The 13776-nt window shown below is 22.3% G+C and overlaps 1 protein-coding gene across 1 annotated transcript in view; it reads left to right on the forward strand.

Annotated features, from left to right (window-relative positions):
- The window catches only part of LOC122505100 (neuroendocrine convertase 1-like), a 70498-nt gene that overhangs the window by 53819 nt on the left and 2903 nt on the right, over window positions 1-13776 (forward strand). Inside the window, exons 10-12 of the mRNA XM_043616551.1 lie at window positions 1085-1150; window positions 4687-4839; window positions 10205-10371. Coding sequence (XP_043472486.1) covers window positions 1085-1150; window positions 4687-4839; window positions 10205-10371 — 386 coding nt within the window. The remainder of the gene's footprint in view (window positions 1-1084; window positions 1151-4686; window positions 4840-10204; window positions 10372-13776) is intronic.

Below are 13776 nucleotides of genomic sequence, written 5' to 3' on the forward strand. Positions count from 1 at the left end.
GCACTTATAATTAAAAGTTAATTGTACTGAATTTAAAAAAAAAGAATGATAAAAAAGCTTTAAATTACCTGCTGCTATATATTTTTTTATATCTAACAATGTAATAAAAGTTATACTTTTGCACAAAAGGTTTTAATAATAAAATTTTATATAAAATATATTTCAACATTTTTTTTTTTGTTTCAAGTTTCAAACTCTAAGGAGCAAAAAAAGTAAATTTAATAGTAAAAATATAAAATAAAACTGTTTTATTTCCTTTAGTTTCCATGCACAAGCTTATTGCATTTTTTCAGAGTATACGGTTAACTTTTGAAATTAAATTCTTTTGCTTTATATTCAAATGTCAAAAGTTAAAAACCAGAAAAAAGTTGATACACTCAATTGGAAAGTGGAATTCATTTCTATTTTCAAATAGCAGAAATTTTTTAAAAGGAATTTGTTGTAACAAAATTCTATAGAATTTTACTCGAATACTTGTTTTACAATTATACATAAAATCCTGTGAATATTATAGAAATTATAAATAATATTTTAGAGAAATCCACTAGGAAAATATTCAATAGAATTTTTACATAAATTCAACTCTCTAAATTTTAATTATTAAATATTTTCATTAATTTGAATGAGTGACTGATTTTTTGCTTTTGATTAGTAAATTTTACTAATTTATTAATTTACTAATTAATTATTTTTTATAGATATTAATTACATTATAATAAAGTCTTTAACGTCCGAGTATTAATATTAATATATTAATATATTATTTTATTATTAATTACATTTTTCGTTTTTCAAATTTCGCGCCAATTTAGTTCATTAAATTACCGCCTAGATGGCATGAAAATTCTCTCACAAACGAAAAGAATAACCGTGTAGAATTATTTTTATAGAATTATTCTAAAGTGAAAAGTAAAAAAAAAAGTAAAAGAAATGAATAAAAAGTAAAATTCTACAGAAAATTTCCACCTTGATGTCCTTGATATTAGAAAGAACAAAAAGATTTGTTAAATTGAAAATATATTTTGAAAGTAATGCAAATTTGATAAAAAAATGTAATAAATAAAAAAAAAATTTTTTTTTACAGCAAGGAATTAACGTGGAGGGATATTCAACATCTAATAGTGTACACATCGGAATACAGTCCCCTTAGGTAAAGATTTAAATTTCATTTCACACTTTCAACCCACGACGACTACGACGACTACGACGATGACGACGACCTCAGTACCCTAAATTAAAGAGTCACGCCATTCTCATTCAGGTGTGCTCGAAGAAAATCTGGGTCGCTGAATTTCAACGGAAAATCTTTAGCTACCGTGAAACTAACCATGAAAAAACGCGTACAACTCTCTCTCTCTCTCTCGCAGCCAAATGATCCTCTTCACTCTCGTTATAATTACCATCAGCATCCTATTCAAAGTACAGTCAATTCACATCCTTCAAACTTTCAATAAGTTTTAATTTATAAGAGGCGAACCATTTTCTCAATGTGAATTGGAAAAAAAAATTTTTCTTTTTGTTTTAAACTCCCTTTTAATTATACAGAAAAAAATTTTCATTCTTCCTTTTTTTGGGAAATAAAATCCATCTTTCGGAAATAAAAGGTGAATATTTAAATTTTTAACAACAGAGAGCATTTTTAAAATTTAAAATTTTAATGTAAAAAAATGTGTCAGGGTTGTCGGAAAAATTTAATTTTGATTGTCCTTGACTTCTTCCTAATTTCCAGAGAAAATTTTGACTTTTCCCGTGATGATAAAGAAAATTCCAATTTACTCTAAAAATTATTAGATACTCAAAAAAAAAAGTTCTAATACGTTTATTTACGAATTTCTTTCATTGTAAAATTATTCGAAAACATTAATAGCTTCATTTTTAAATAAACATTTAATTATTATTTTTCCGTAGGAATTAAAATTCTTATAAAAGATTCAAATTCAAACCTTTTTGAAATTCAACAACTTATAAGAATATTATTAGAAAACATGAAAAAATCGATTACTCCGAGTCTTCGACTCGGAATAATCCATTTCTTCATGTTTTACAATAATTAAAGATAACCTAGTGATAAAATAATTATTTTATAATATAAAAATATTGTTACTATAACTTCTTCAATATTATTTTCATCATTTCAATTCAATTACAATTTTCTACCATTTTCAACTAAAATTCTTCTTGAAATCAATTATATTTTTAATAATTTGTGCAAAAGTATTTTGAGAATTATCAAAAACCATTTGTTTACAATTCAATTTTTACGAAAATTCGATTAATCGGAAATTTTTCAATTAAAAATTAAATATATTATTGGAAAATAAAACCTTTCAGTAATTTCAAAATAATTTGAATCAAAATTATTTTTAAAAAATTGTTTTGTCAAAATTGTAAATTAAAAGTGTTTAAAATTCAGATTTTCAAAGATTTTCATTTGAAACCTTTTCAAAATTCAATTATTTCTAAAAACTTCAATTATTTTTTAACTTCTCCAAAATTCAATCATATTTTTAGAGTCTTTAACTGAAATTTTTCTTTCAAAGTTCAAACAATTATTTTCAGTAAATATAGTTGTAGAATTATTTATCACTCGATAAAAGATAATATACATTATCAAGAAAATTATTTTTAGTAATTAAATAATTACTAATTACATGTATATTAAAAAATTCATTTACTTTCAAATAAATAATTTAAAATAAAATTATTTTTAAAAGAATTAGTTTGACAAAATTGTTATTTAAAAGTAGGAAAAATTTGGATTTTCAAAGATTTGAATTTCAAATGTTTTCAAAATTCAATTATTTATAAAAAATCAATTATTTGTAACTTTTCAAAAAAAAATCATTTTTTTAGAGTTTATAACTAAAATTCTTCTTTAAATCAATTATTTTTAATAATTTTTGAGAATTTTTAACAATTTAATTTTACAAAATGTTGATTATTCGAAAATTCTTCAATCAGATATATTATGTATTAAAAAATAACAACTTGAAATAATTTCAAAAATATTTGAATTAAATTTTAAAAAAAAATATTTCGACAAAATTGTTAATTGAAAGTTTAATAAAAATTCAGATCTTCAAAGATTTTAATTTGAAACCTTTTCAAAATTCGATTATTTCTAAAAATTGCAAAAAAATTTGTAACTTCTCCAAAATTCAATTATTTTCTTAGAGTTTTTAACTAAAACTCTTCTCTAAATAAATTTTTTTCTAATTAAATAAAATAATTATTAATCAAATACATATTAAAAAATTCAACTAGTTTGAAAAGAATTAAAATAAAATTTGTCAAAAAAAATTCATTCTAACTGAATTGTAAGTTGAAAGTATTTTAAAATTCAGATTTTCAAAGATTTTAATCCAAACATACAAAATTTTTATGGGTTTTAACTAAAATTTTTCTAAAAATCAATTATTTTTTATAATTTTTGACAAAATTCTTTGAAAATTAAATGTATTTTTAGAAAATAAAAACTCCAAATAATTTCAAAAAAATTTGAATTAAAATTTTTTCATCAAAATTATTACGACAAAGTTGATAATTAAAAGTTTATTTAAAATTCAGTTTTTCAAAGATTTTAATTTCTTATTAAAGTTTCTTACTGAAAATCTTCCATCAATGGAATATTTTTAATAATTTAATTAGTAATTTTACAGAATTGCTAATTAATAGTATTTAAAATTCAGATTTTCAAAGATTTTAATCAAAAAATTCGATTTTTTTAGTGTTTTTAACTAAAATTCTTCTCTAAATATATTATTTTTAATAATTAATTGAATATGTATTAAAAAATTCAACTGATTTAAAAAAAATTAAATTATTAAAAGTTTTCAAAAAACTAAGTTCTTTACTAATTATTATTAAATTAATTCAAATTTTCTAAACTATCAAATTGAAACCTTTTGAAATTCATTCATTTATGAAAATTGTAAACTCAACTCTTTTAAAATTCAATTATTTTTGAAATTTTCAAGTAAAATTATTATTAAATATTTATATAAGTAATAAACAAAAAAGACCTAAAAATTCAGAATTTTCTTATGAATTCTAAAAATGAATTATTTTTTCCATGACTTTTTTATAAAATTCTCTTACTTTTTCCTGAGTAATTCTATTTTTCTTGCATTTTCTCTGATTTCCCTGACTTGCAGCCACCCTGTAAACTTGATTTATTCTCTTTTGAATTAGTAAAAATCTACAAATTTTAATTATTATTATTATTTTACATTTTAATTAGTGAATGAATTTTTGCTTTTCAATGAGTAAATTTTGATAAAAAAAAATGTGAAAATACTGTTTATTAGTAAAAACTCATTCAAAAGCAAAAAATCAGTCACTAATGTAAATTAGTAAACATTTTTGCTAATTTAAATTTAAAGAGTACGACTATTTTTTTTTGCTTTTAATTACTTTATACATGTATAAAGACTTTATCGCCCGTTTGTATATCTAAATAATTAAATAAATTCATTTTAATTTAAATTAAAATTTAATTTAAAAATTGTAGTACAAAAAAATACATAGATTTAAAAAAGAAATCAAACAAAAAATTTGAGCGTTTAGTGACGTCATAGTGTGTCTTATATACACATTCCCTCAACGGTCTTTTCAATGACTTGAATAATTTAAGCACCTTCTTCAATTAGAAATAATTTCCTCCTTTTTTCTGTCCTTTTTCCGCAGAGATAATTTGGGATGGTTTAAAAATTCTGCTGGCTTCTGGTACAACCCACGTTTTGGCTTTGGATTAATGAACGCTTATTCTCTGGTGGTTGCCGGTTATAATTGGACAACAGTTCCGAACAAGTCTATCTATAAAATCCGAGCTGATTCCGGGTAAGATTGTAGTTATCCTATACACATAGGTACATATATATTCATAAATATTTGAAAATTTCTCAAGGAAAATCATTTTTCATCGTTGAAAGTTGGAAATCAGAATTTCCAACTTCCTGGGAAAATTGAATTTAAATTTTTAAAACAACTTTTTTTGTTTGTTATCGAAATAAAGTTTCTGGAAAAAAATATATATATATATATATATATATATATATATATATATATATATATATCTTTGTTGGAAAAATAAGTAGAATATGTACAGAATAATTTATTGTTTAGAAAACAAAGTGGATGATATATTTCAACTTTTGTGTTTGTGAGTGTACTTCAACTGACATTTATGAGTACTAGTAAATGTTATTAGGATTCTTGTATGAACCATCTCATAGACGTTTAGCGTGAGTCGTTAAATTTAATGAGATGTCAAGTACACTTTACTTTATATGCATAAATATATATTTTGACAGTGCAATAGGAATATCTCGAAAGCATTTAACTCTCGCGATTTCCACTTGGGAGAAATATTATCTGATTTGCAGATCCAATATCAATACAAATGATTTTTATTTTTATGTACCTACCTACCTACCTATCTACCTTATTTTCAAATAGCATATACGAAGGGAAACATAGTTTCAAGTGCGCTGACCCATTTCAATGAATACTTTACTAATTTTTACTTGAAATACCAATTCACTGAGAAAAATATTTGTAATTTTTTATCAAATTTTCTTCAAAAGAAAACTTCAATGAATTATTAAAAATTGAATAGAATGATTAATGTACCGGCTATGAACTTTATAAAGTTTATAATTTTTATCACTAGAGAAATTATACAAGTTTTTACCTTCTTCTCAAGAAGATAAGATATCTTTGAAAAGAATCTGCTTTTAAAAAATGCTGAGCAAATTTTGTATGAACTTAATTAATGTGGAAGATAAATTAAATCATTAAATTAGATCCAATCAATGATAGCTTAGTCAGGGTTGACACAGGTCAGGGAAGTAAGAGGCATACAGGGAAATGTCAGGGAAAATTAAACTGAAATTTTTGTGGCAACTTTGTTATTCTAAAAAATAAATTAAGGCAAATAAAACGAAAACATTCTGACAATAAATTTAAATATTTATTTACTTCATTTAGTAAATGCATAACGATACGAGATTTTCAATATTATCTCACTTCATACTAATCGTTTTCAAAAAATGTTAAAAAAAAGTAAATATCGTTTATTCATTTGTTTTTTTATATATCGTATCGTACTGAAATATAGATCGACTCCGAAAAATAATCTCGGTTTTTATTAGAAAATAAAAATTTATTCTAGAATGACAGAATAAAATAAAAAAACTCATTTTACCAGGGGATCATTTAAAACGCAATCACTTGTTTAAAAAAAAAACCGTATTTTTACTAAAGATTAAGGAAACTCAAAAAATGCGAATTTTCATCATTTTACTTTAGTAAATTTACACTGTAAAAAATAATAAAATTAATCTAAAGTTTATTTATTTATTTATTTTGGATCAAAAATAATTATATATTGTTCCTAAACTATGGCAAGAACAATACCAATTAATATCTGGGTCATCAAAATTAATTTAATTCTCAATTCATAAAAAGTAACCACAGCCGATAATCAGCAGAAGATGAAAAATTATTTTTTGTGCAAACTATATTATTTGTTATAATTTTAATTAATCAATTATTTTAAAAAATCTATAATTTTACTGACAAATTGATAATTATCTTTTAATGTACAAAAACTTAATTACCTTTTAATGAATCTCTTATTCTATTTGATTTAAAATACAATTTACTCTCCTACGATTTTATCATTTTTCAATTTTGCTGGAGACATATTTATAATTTTGTTAAAATTAATTTTGACTATTTTATTTTTACTTTGATATTAAATGCAACTCTTTAGTTTTAAGTAACTCTTGGTCTTTTATTTATATATGACTTTGCAATAAAATTTTTTTAAATAAATAAATAAAAGATACTCCCCTAGTATACTGGGGTTAAATCGTAGGGAGGTTAACTAAATGTGAGTTTTAATTTTATTAAATTAAGTAGACATTAATTATTATGAATTTTTAATTAAAAATAAAATTGTATAAATTATCTAAAAAATGTAGTAAACTTTTCTATGAAACATCAGCAAGCTTCTAATCAAAAGAACTATTATTTATTTGAATGTATTTGATCAAGAATTTTGTTTTTATTATTTTAAAAATAATGTGCAAATAAAAAAGACTTATTCTCAAAACTTTTTTTTTTTTGACATAATAGGGTCAATTGGGGTAAATGTAAACGGAATATCTATGTTTCACCAAAAACATTAGTTTTTTTTGTTAAAAGGTAAAATGGACGGATTTCTTTTGCATGAACTTGTTGCTAGTGTTCCCTAGAAAAATTTTATGAGGTACAAAGAAATATTGATGCACCTGAATCGCCTAAAACTGACTGTTTACATTTACCCCGAGATTTTGAAATTTTCCTAAAATTCGGGGTAAATGTAAACACCACTGTAGTTAAGCGAGGTTTAAGAAACAAGTTATTTCAAGTATACTACTGTTTTGAGGGATGGAAAAACTGAAAAAAAATTCTTCGTAGATGTGTAGTAAATCAACCAGTTGACTGATAATGTATCATATAAAATAAACAATCAACCATTACAAAATTAGTAATGTAAAAACTTGAATAATTTGAACAAATTTTAATAGATTTTCATTCAACTTGGTAAAAAGAAGTTTTTAAGGTTGCTGAATAAAAATCTAAAATCGAATTTTTAAATTTCAAAATGGTAGATCCAATATGGCGGATGAACCTAAAAATAATATTTTTAAAAATTGATCAAATTTGCTTGAATCTGGCAACTAGGGGGTTTTTGAGGTCGCTGAATACGAATTTCAAGTCAAATTTTAAATTTTCAAAATGACGGATGAACCTAAAAATATTTTTAAAAATTGATCAAATTTTCAAAAAAAAAATTTTTTTTTATCAAATTTTTTTTTTTCAAAAAGGACCTAATTTCCTTTTCTATGTAATATTTACATTGCCAAATTAATGAAATTGTGAAATAGAAGCAAATTTATTCAATTATTTTCTTTTAAAATGTAGTTCAAGTTCTGTTTACATTTACCCCGAGTTTTCGAATTCTCGGGGTAAATGTAAACACTTAATTATTTACTAAGTAAATTGACGAAAATCAAAAATCAAAGTCAATTTTTGTTAGGGCATTAATAAAGAAGAATTACATATTTTTGTTTGATTTTTTAATTTATTTTTATGCAAATGCGAGACAAAATACTGAAACAGTAAAATTTTGATTTTCAATCTTTTTTGCATTAAAAAATAACTTACACTATGGCATTGCCAATTGTCAAAATAAAATATTGGCAATACTCAGAACATCTTGTGGGTGAGCTGAGGTAAAAATATTGACGTCGTACTTATTTTTAAATTTGTAAATTTAGCTGAAACATCTACTGTTTACATTTACCCCAAATGACCCTATAAAAACAAATATCGATTGTTTTTTATATCGTGTCGATCGAATGAATCACTCTCTTCATTGTCCGAATGTTTTCATTTTATTTGCCTTATTTTGTAAAATATCTCGAACGTTAAAGATTATTTAACTGAAAAATAAATAGTTTAAACTAAAAAGTAAAAAATTATTTTAAAAATATATGATACAGGGTTGCCACAGGTTAGGAAAATCAGGGAAAAGTCAGAAAAAGTAGAATTGGTTAGAGAAAAGTAAGGGATTTTTATTAAAAGTACCGAGGAAAATTAAATTTTTAGAATATTCATATAAATACATATATATCGTAAATATAAATAAAATATAAATATAGGGGAATGTAGTCAAGGTTGGCCTACTGTCTAGGTAGGCCACTCGCGTTTTTTTGTCAAGTTCACTAGCGCCACCTACGCGCATTTTTGTCGAAGCTTGTCTTAGTGAAACCTAACTTTTTGTTCAATTACATTTTCGGAAAATCGAAAATTGTGTTTTCTGTGACGTCGGTACAAAAAAAGCTCAAAAAAAGTTTTGTGCATAATGTGAAAAACCATGAATAAAAGATAAAAAACAAATTGAATCGTCAAGGCAAGTATGCAGAAAATTTGTGGGACTCATGGTTGAAAGGAAAACAAAGTAAAAAATCGAATCCCGAAACGTATTTCTTTATGGTTACAACAATTCGGTAATGTTACTTACTGTCAAGGTCGGCCACTATGTGTTTAAAATGCGCAAAGTTGAGGACGAGCTACTTCATTTGCAAAAACTGCAATTCTGTATAACTCATAATATAATTGATCATCTTATTAATATTTTTATTTAATTTTATAAATATTTTAGTGCAAAACTTTTTTTTATTTATATTTATTTTTTTATATTGTTTATTGTTATTATTTTGTTATTTCATTAAGTTACAAACTGTAAACAATAAAGAATCAATTTTCCGTAACTCCAAACATGTTATTTTATTTTTTAACGATTAATGCCCTTTGAATTTTAAACATGGCCGACCTTGACTGTAATGGCCAACCTGGACTACAAATTTTTTTTTTTTTAAATCTTTATAACTTTTTCATTTTTAAACCTGTCAATTTACTTTGTACAGAAAAAATGTTCCTATTAAACAGGACTTTCCAACCATATACTTCAATTGTCCAAATTCATTTTTAAAAAAAAGTTATAAACAAAAGTCAAAAAGGTGGCCGACCTAGACTATGTTCCCCTAATATATATTATAAAAAATTACTTTGTAAATAATTTAATTTTTTTTAGAAAAATTTTATGGAAATTTAAATTATTATAAAACGTGAAGATATCGATTACTCCGAGTCGAATATTAAAATAAAATTTGTGAAACATTTTTATATTACAAGTTTAAAATTATCAAATAAATATATCTTATGGAAGAAATTTAGAAATTGTTTTAAAAGCATTTAAATAATGACATTATAGATTACTCCGCAGGAAAGTCATCCAATAATCGATAACCGCACCTGGGAGATGATAACCCTTTGAGAGAAAGGTCAGCTCATTAGAAGCTTAAAGTACCTATCGCGCCTGAAACATTAAAGGATATACATTTAATAAAAAAAATTTGTCACTACTTAAAACAAATTTTTTTCTTCTTTTTTTAATATTTTCCCTTGTACTTTAAAGTTATTTTTTATTTATCCTCTGAAGTGCACGTACCACACACACATATACACACAAACACCTATATATATATATATGCATTTTTTATAAGAGAAAAAAAACACCTGACTTATATTTATATTTGCCTTCGTTTCTGAAAACATTTCTGTATGTGCGCCACTTTTGAATATTTTCTAGATATAACTCAAGTCTGAGTTACGGGAGCTCAAGAATTTTGAAATTTCACATGAATGAAGGTGTTAGCTCTGAGGAGGACATAGATTTCTTAGAACACATTCAAGTTGATACGAACATGAAATACAGCGTTCGTGGCTCTCTTCAAATGCATTTGACAGCACCTTCAGGTATATATTTGATTTCAAGCAATTTCCCTTCGATATCGATGTGCGTATTTTCAAAACTTGCCATTCTCAATTTTCAAAGCAAAAAAAAAAAAAAAAAAATGAACAAATATTCAATTATTTAACAAAATAATTGAATTTTTCACAGAAGTTCAATTATTTAAGAAACTTTTAATAAAATCCAATTCCAAATTTCAATTATTTTTAGAAATAATAAAATTTGCGCTAGAATTCAATTGCACAGAAGTTCAATTATTTAAAAAACTTTTAATAAAATGCAATTCCAGATTTCAATTATTTTAAAAAACATGAAATTTTCGCTGGAATTTCAATTATTTTAAATACACTTTTAATTGAATTCTAGGGGAAATTTGAAAAGAATTGAATTTTTAGAACAATTCAATTATTTTCAATAATTGTAATAAAATTCTTTAGTTATTTTATAAATAATAAAAACCATCGTATAAAATTCAATTTGTTTTCAATTACATTTCAAAAATAATATTTTTTAAAATTTCAATTATTTTTAAAAATCAAGTAAAAATTATCCGAGAAAATTCAATTATTTAAAAAAAATAATTGAATTTTTCACAGAACTTCAATTTTTTAAAAAACTTTTAATAAAATCCAATTGAAAAATTTAATTATTTTTAGAAATAATGAAATTTTCGCTCGAATTGAAATTGAATTCCAGGGAAAATTCAATTATTTTTAAACATTTTTTTTTAAATTCTTCGAAAGAATTCAATAACATCAATACATAGTAAATTTTTCACAGAAATTCAATTTTTTCAAATAAAATTTTAATAAAATTCTTCTCAAAAATTTAATTATTTTTTAAAATTTATTTTCAGAAATAATAATGTAGTCGATTTACTAAAAATCATAGAATTCTTGTAAAATATTTAGAAAAGAATTTGAAAATATAATTAAATTCATTTTGAAGAATTTTATCAACATTTTTTTCAATAATTAAATTCTTTCGAGAAAATGTAATTAAAATTGTATTGAAAATAATTTAATTCTTGGCAAGATTTTTATTAAAATTCTTTTAAATAGTTGAATTGTTTTGAAGAATTTATTTCAATTCTCCTGGAAATAGAAAAGTTTTTTTTTAATAATTTTTACTGAAAATTTTAAAAGTAATTGATGAATCTTATGAAGTTTTAAGATTTAAGGGGATTTGAACCTTGATGACGTCACAGTTTGTGCAAAGCATTAGTTTTAAATCTGTGACGTCATCATGGTTCAAATGCCCTTAAGATTTATTTATTTCTTTTAAGTTTTTAAAATAATCGTGTTTATTATTAATTTTAATTAAATATTTTTCTATTAAATTATATTAAAAATATTCATAGAAAATTAAATTCTTTTAAACAATTTTATTAGAATTTTTGTAAATAATTTTACATTTTTAAAAAGAATTTCATTAAATTTCGTAAAAAATAATGTAATTTTTTAAAATAATATTAATTAAAAAGTTTGAAAGTAATTGAAATTTACAAAGAATTTTATTAAAAACTTTCCAGAACAACTAAATTGTTTAGAAAAATTTTATTACAACTTTTAAAAATAATAATTGAAACTGTTAGAGAAATTTTCATTAAAATTATCTTAAATATAATTAAATTTTTTTCTATAGAAATTTTATTAAAATTTTATTTGGAAACAATTTAATTTACCTCAGAAAAATTTTATTATCTACAAAAATGATTGGATTCTTGGCAAAAATTTGACAATTTATAAAAATAAATAAATAAAATAAAATAAACTTGACAGTTTTTCGCAATTTATTTGAGAGTAAGTAGAAAATAATTTCAAAAAACAAAATTAATAATTTATTTCTTTAATCTCTTGGCAAAATTGAAATCATGATGCAATAAAAAATCATCGAAATAAGTTAAACAGAATTTAAACAAGAAAATAAATGAAAATTCATAACAGTGTTTTCCATTGAGAAATATAATAAAATATTTCTGTCCGCGTGACTTTTCAGTCATTCAAGCCAGAGGGAATTTTTAATAAACTGTAATTTATTTTCATTTATTTTTTACTAAAATTCCACTTGATTGAAATACTCGAAATTATGTGTCACAAATAAAGTGGCGAATTCAATAATAAAAGAAAAAAAAATGCTTGTAAGATAAAGTTTAATTGTAATTTATTGGAAATTAACTTTTATGTTGCAGAGTAATATTTTAGATATTATACACGTATGACACTTTTTTGCACAGTAAAAGTGTCATTTATTATAAAATACATTCATTCTTGTTTTTTTGTTTCGCTAAAACTTGTGTAATTACGTGTCATAAAATTTTATTATCACACGCATACTTTGCCACTAACATATAATCAATAAAAAGAGCACGCACATTTTCTTTATAAAAAATTTTTTTTACTGAATATTCTTCACTGTTTGAATTTTCGATATATTTGAAATTTATTTTCGTTTATTAGACTTTTTGATTAATATTAATTTAAAAAAATATTTATTTTAGAAGTTACGATTTTTTTTATTTTATTTAGAAGTTAAGGTTTATTTTACTTTATTTTATTCAGAAGTTAAGATTTTCTGCTTTCTATTAAAGATTTATTTTTACTCAAGATGAGTAAAAATAATTTTTGTTTGGAAAGTTGAAATTTACAAAAATTGGTATTTTTTTTAACGAATTCAGTTTTTGTGTAGGTTTTTGAATCTGTTTATTTTTTTCTAAGTAAAATAATCATTCAAAGCGATGGTTATTATGATTGTAAATAAAATTTACCACGAAGACTTTAGGGGAAAAGGAGATAAAAATAAAAATGAAATACAAAAAATCATAAATTATTTTTTTTTTTAATATTTATTATTACAATATTTTTACACAAAATTTTCATTTTTTGATTTTTGTTAATTTAAAAGAATTTATTAAATTTCATTTTCTTATTTTTAATTTAACTGAATTTTGCATTTTTAAAAAAGTAATTTTCATTTACAATTTTGACAAAATTTATTTTACAAAAATTTAATTAATTTTTATTGTTTTTTTCTGTTTTATTATTTATTTATTCAGTTCATTCTGTTTATTCTATAAAAATAATTTTTAAAAATTTCTAATTTATATGCAATAATTAAAGATTCTGATCGAAGAACTGTTTATCATTTATTTCACGTTCAAAATTGTAAAATTTATTGCCCATAAATCAAAAATTAAAATTTTATCTATAAATCATAATTTTTTGAGAGTTATTCTCAAAAACTGTAAAAAAATACAAAATACTTCAAAAAAATAGAAATTCTAAAGAATTTTTTTTTTTTTGAAGTACTTTGTATTTTTTTACAGTTTTTGAGAATAAATCTTCAAAAATTATCAAAAAAATCTCAAAAAAATAGAAATTCTTAGAATTTCTATTTTTTTTTTGAAGTAT

This window comes from Leptopilina heterotoma, unplaced genomic scaffold, assembly GCF_015476425.1.
Source record: "Leptopilina heterotoma isolate Lh14 unplaced genomic scaffold, ASM1547642v1 Lhet_340, whole genome shotgun sequence".
In the NCBI taxonomy this organism is placed as follows: Eukaryota; Metazoa; Arthropoda; class Insecta; order Hymenoptera; family Figitidae; genus Leptopilina; species Leptopilina heterotoma.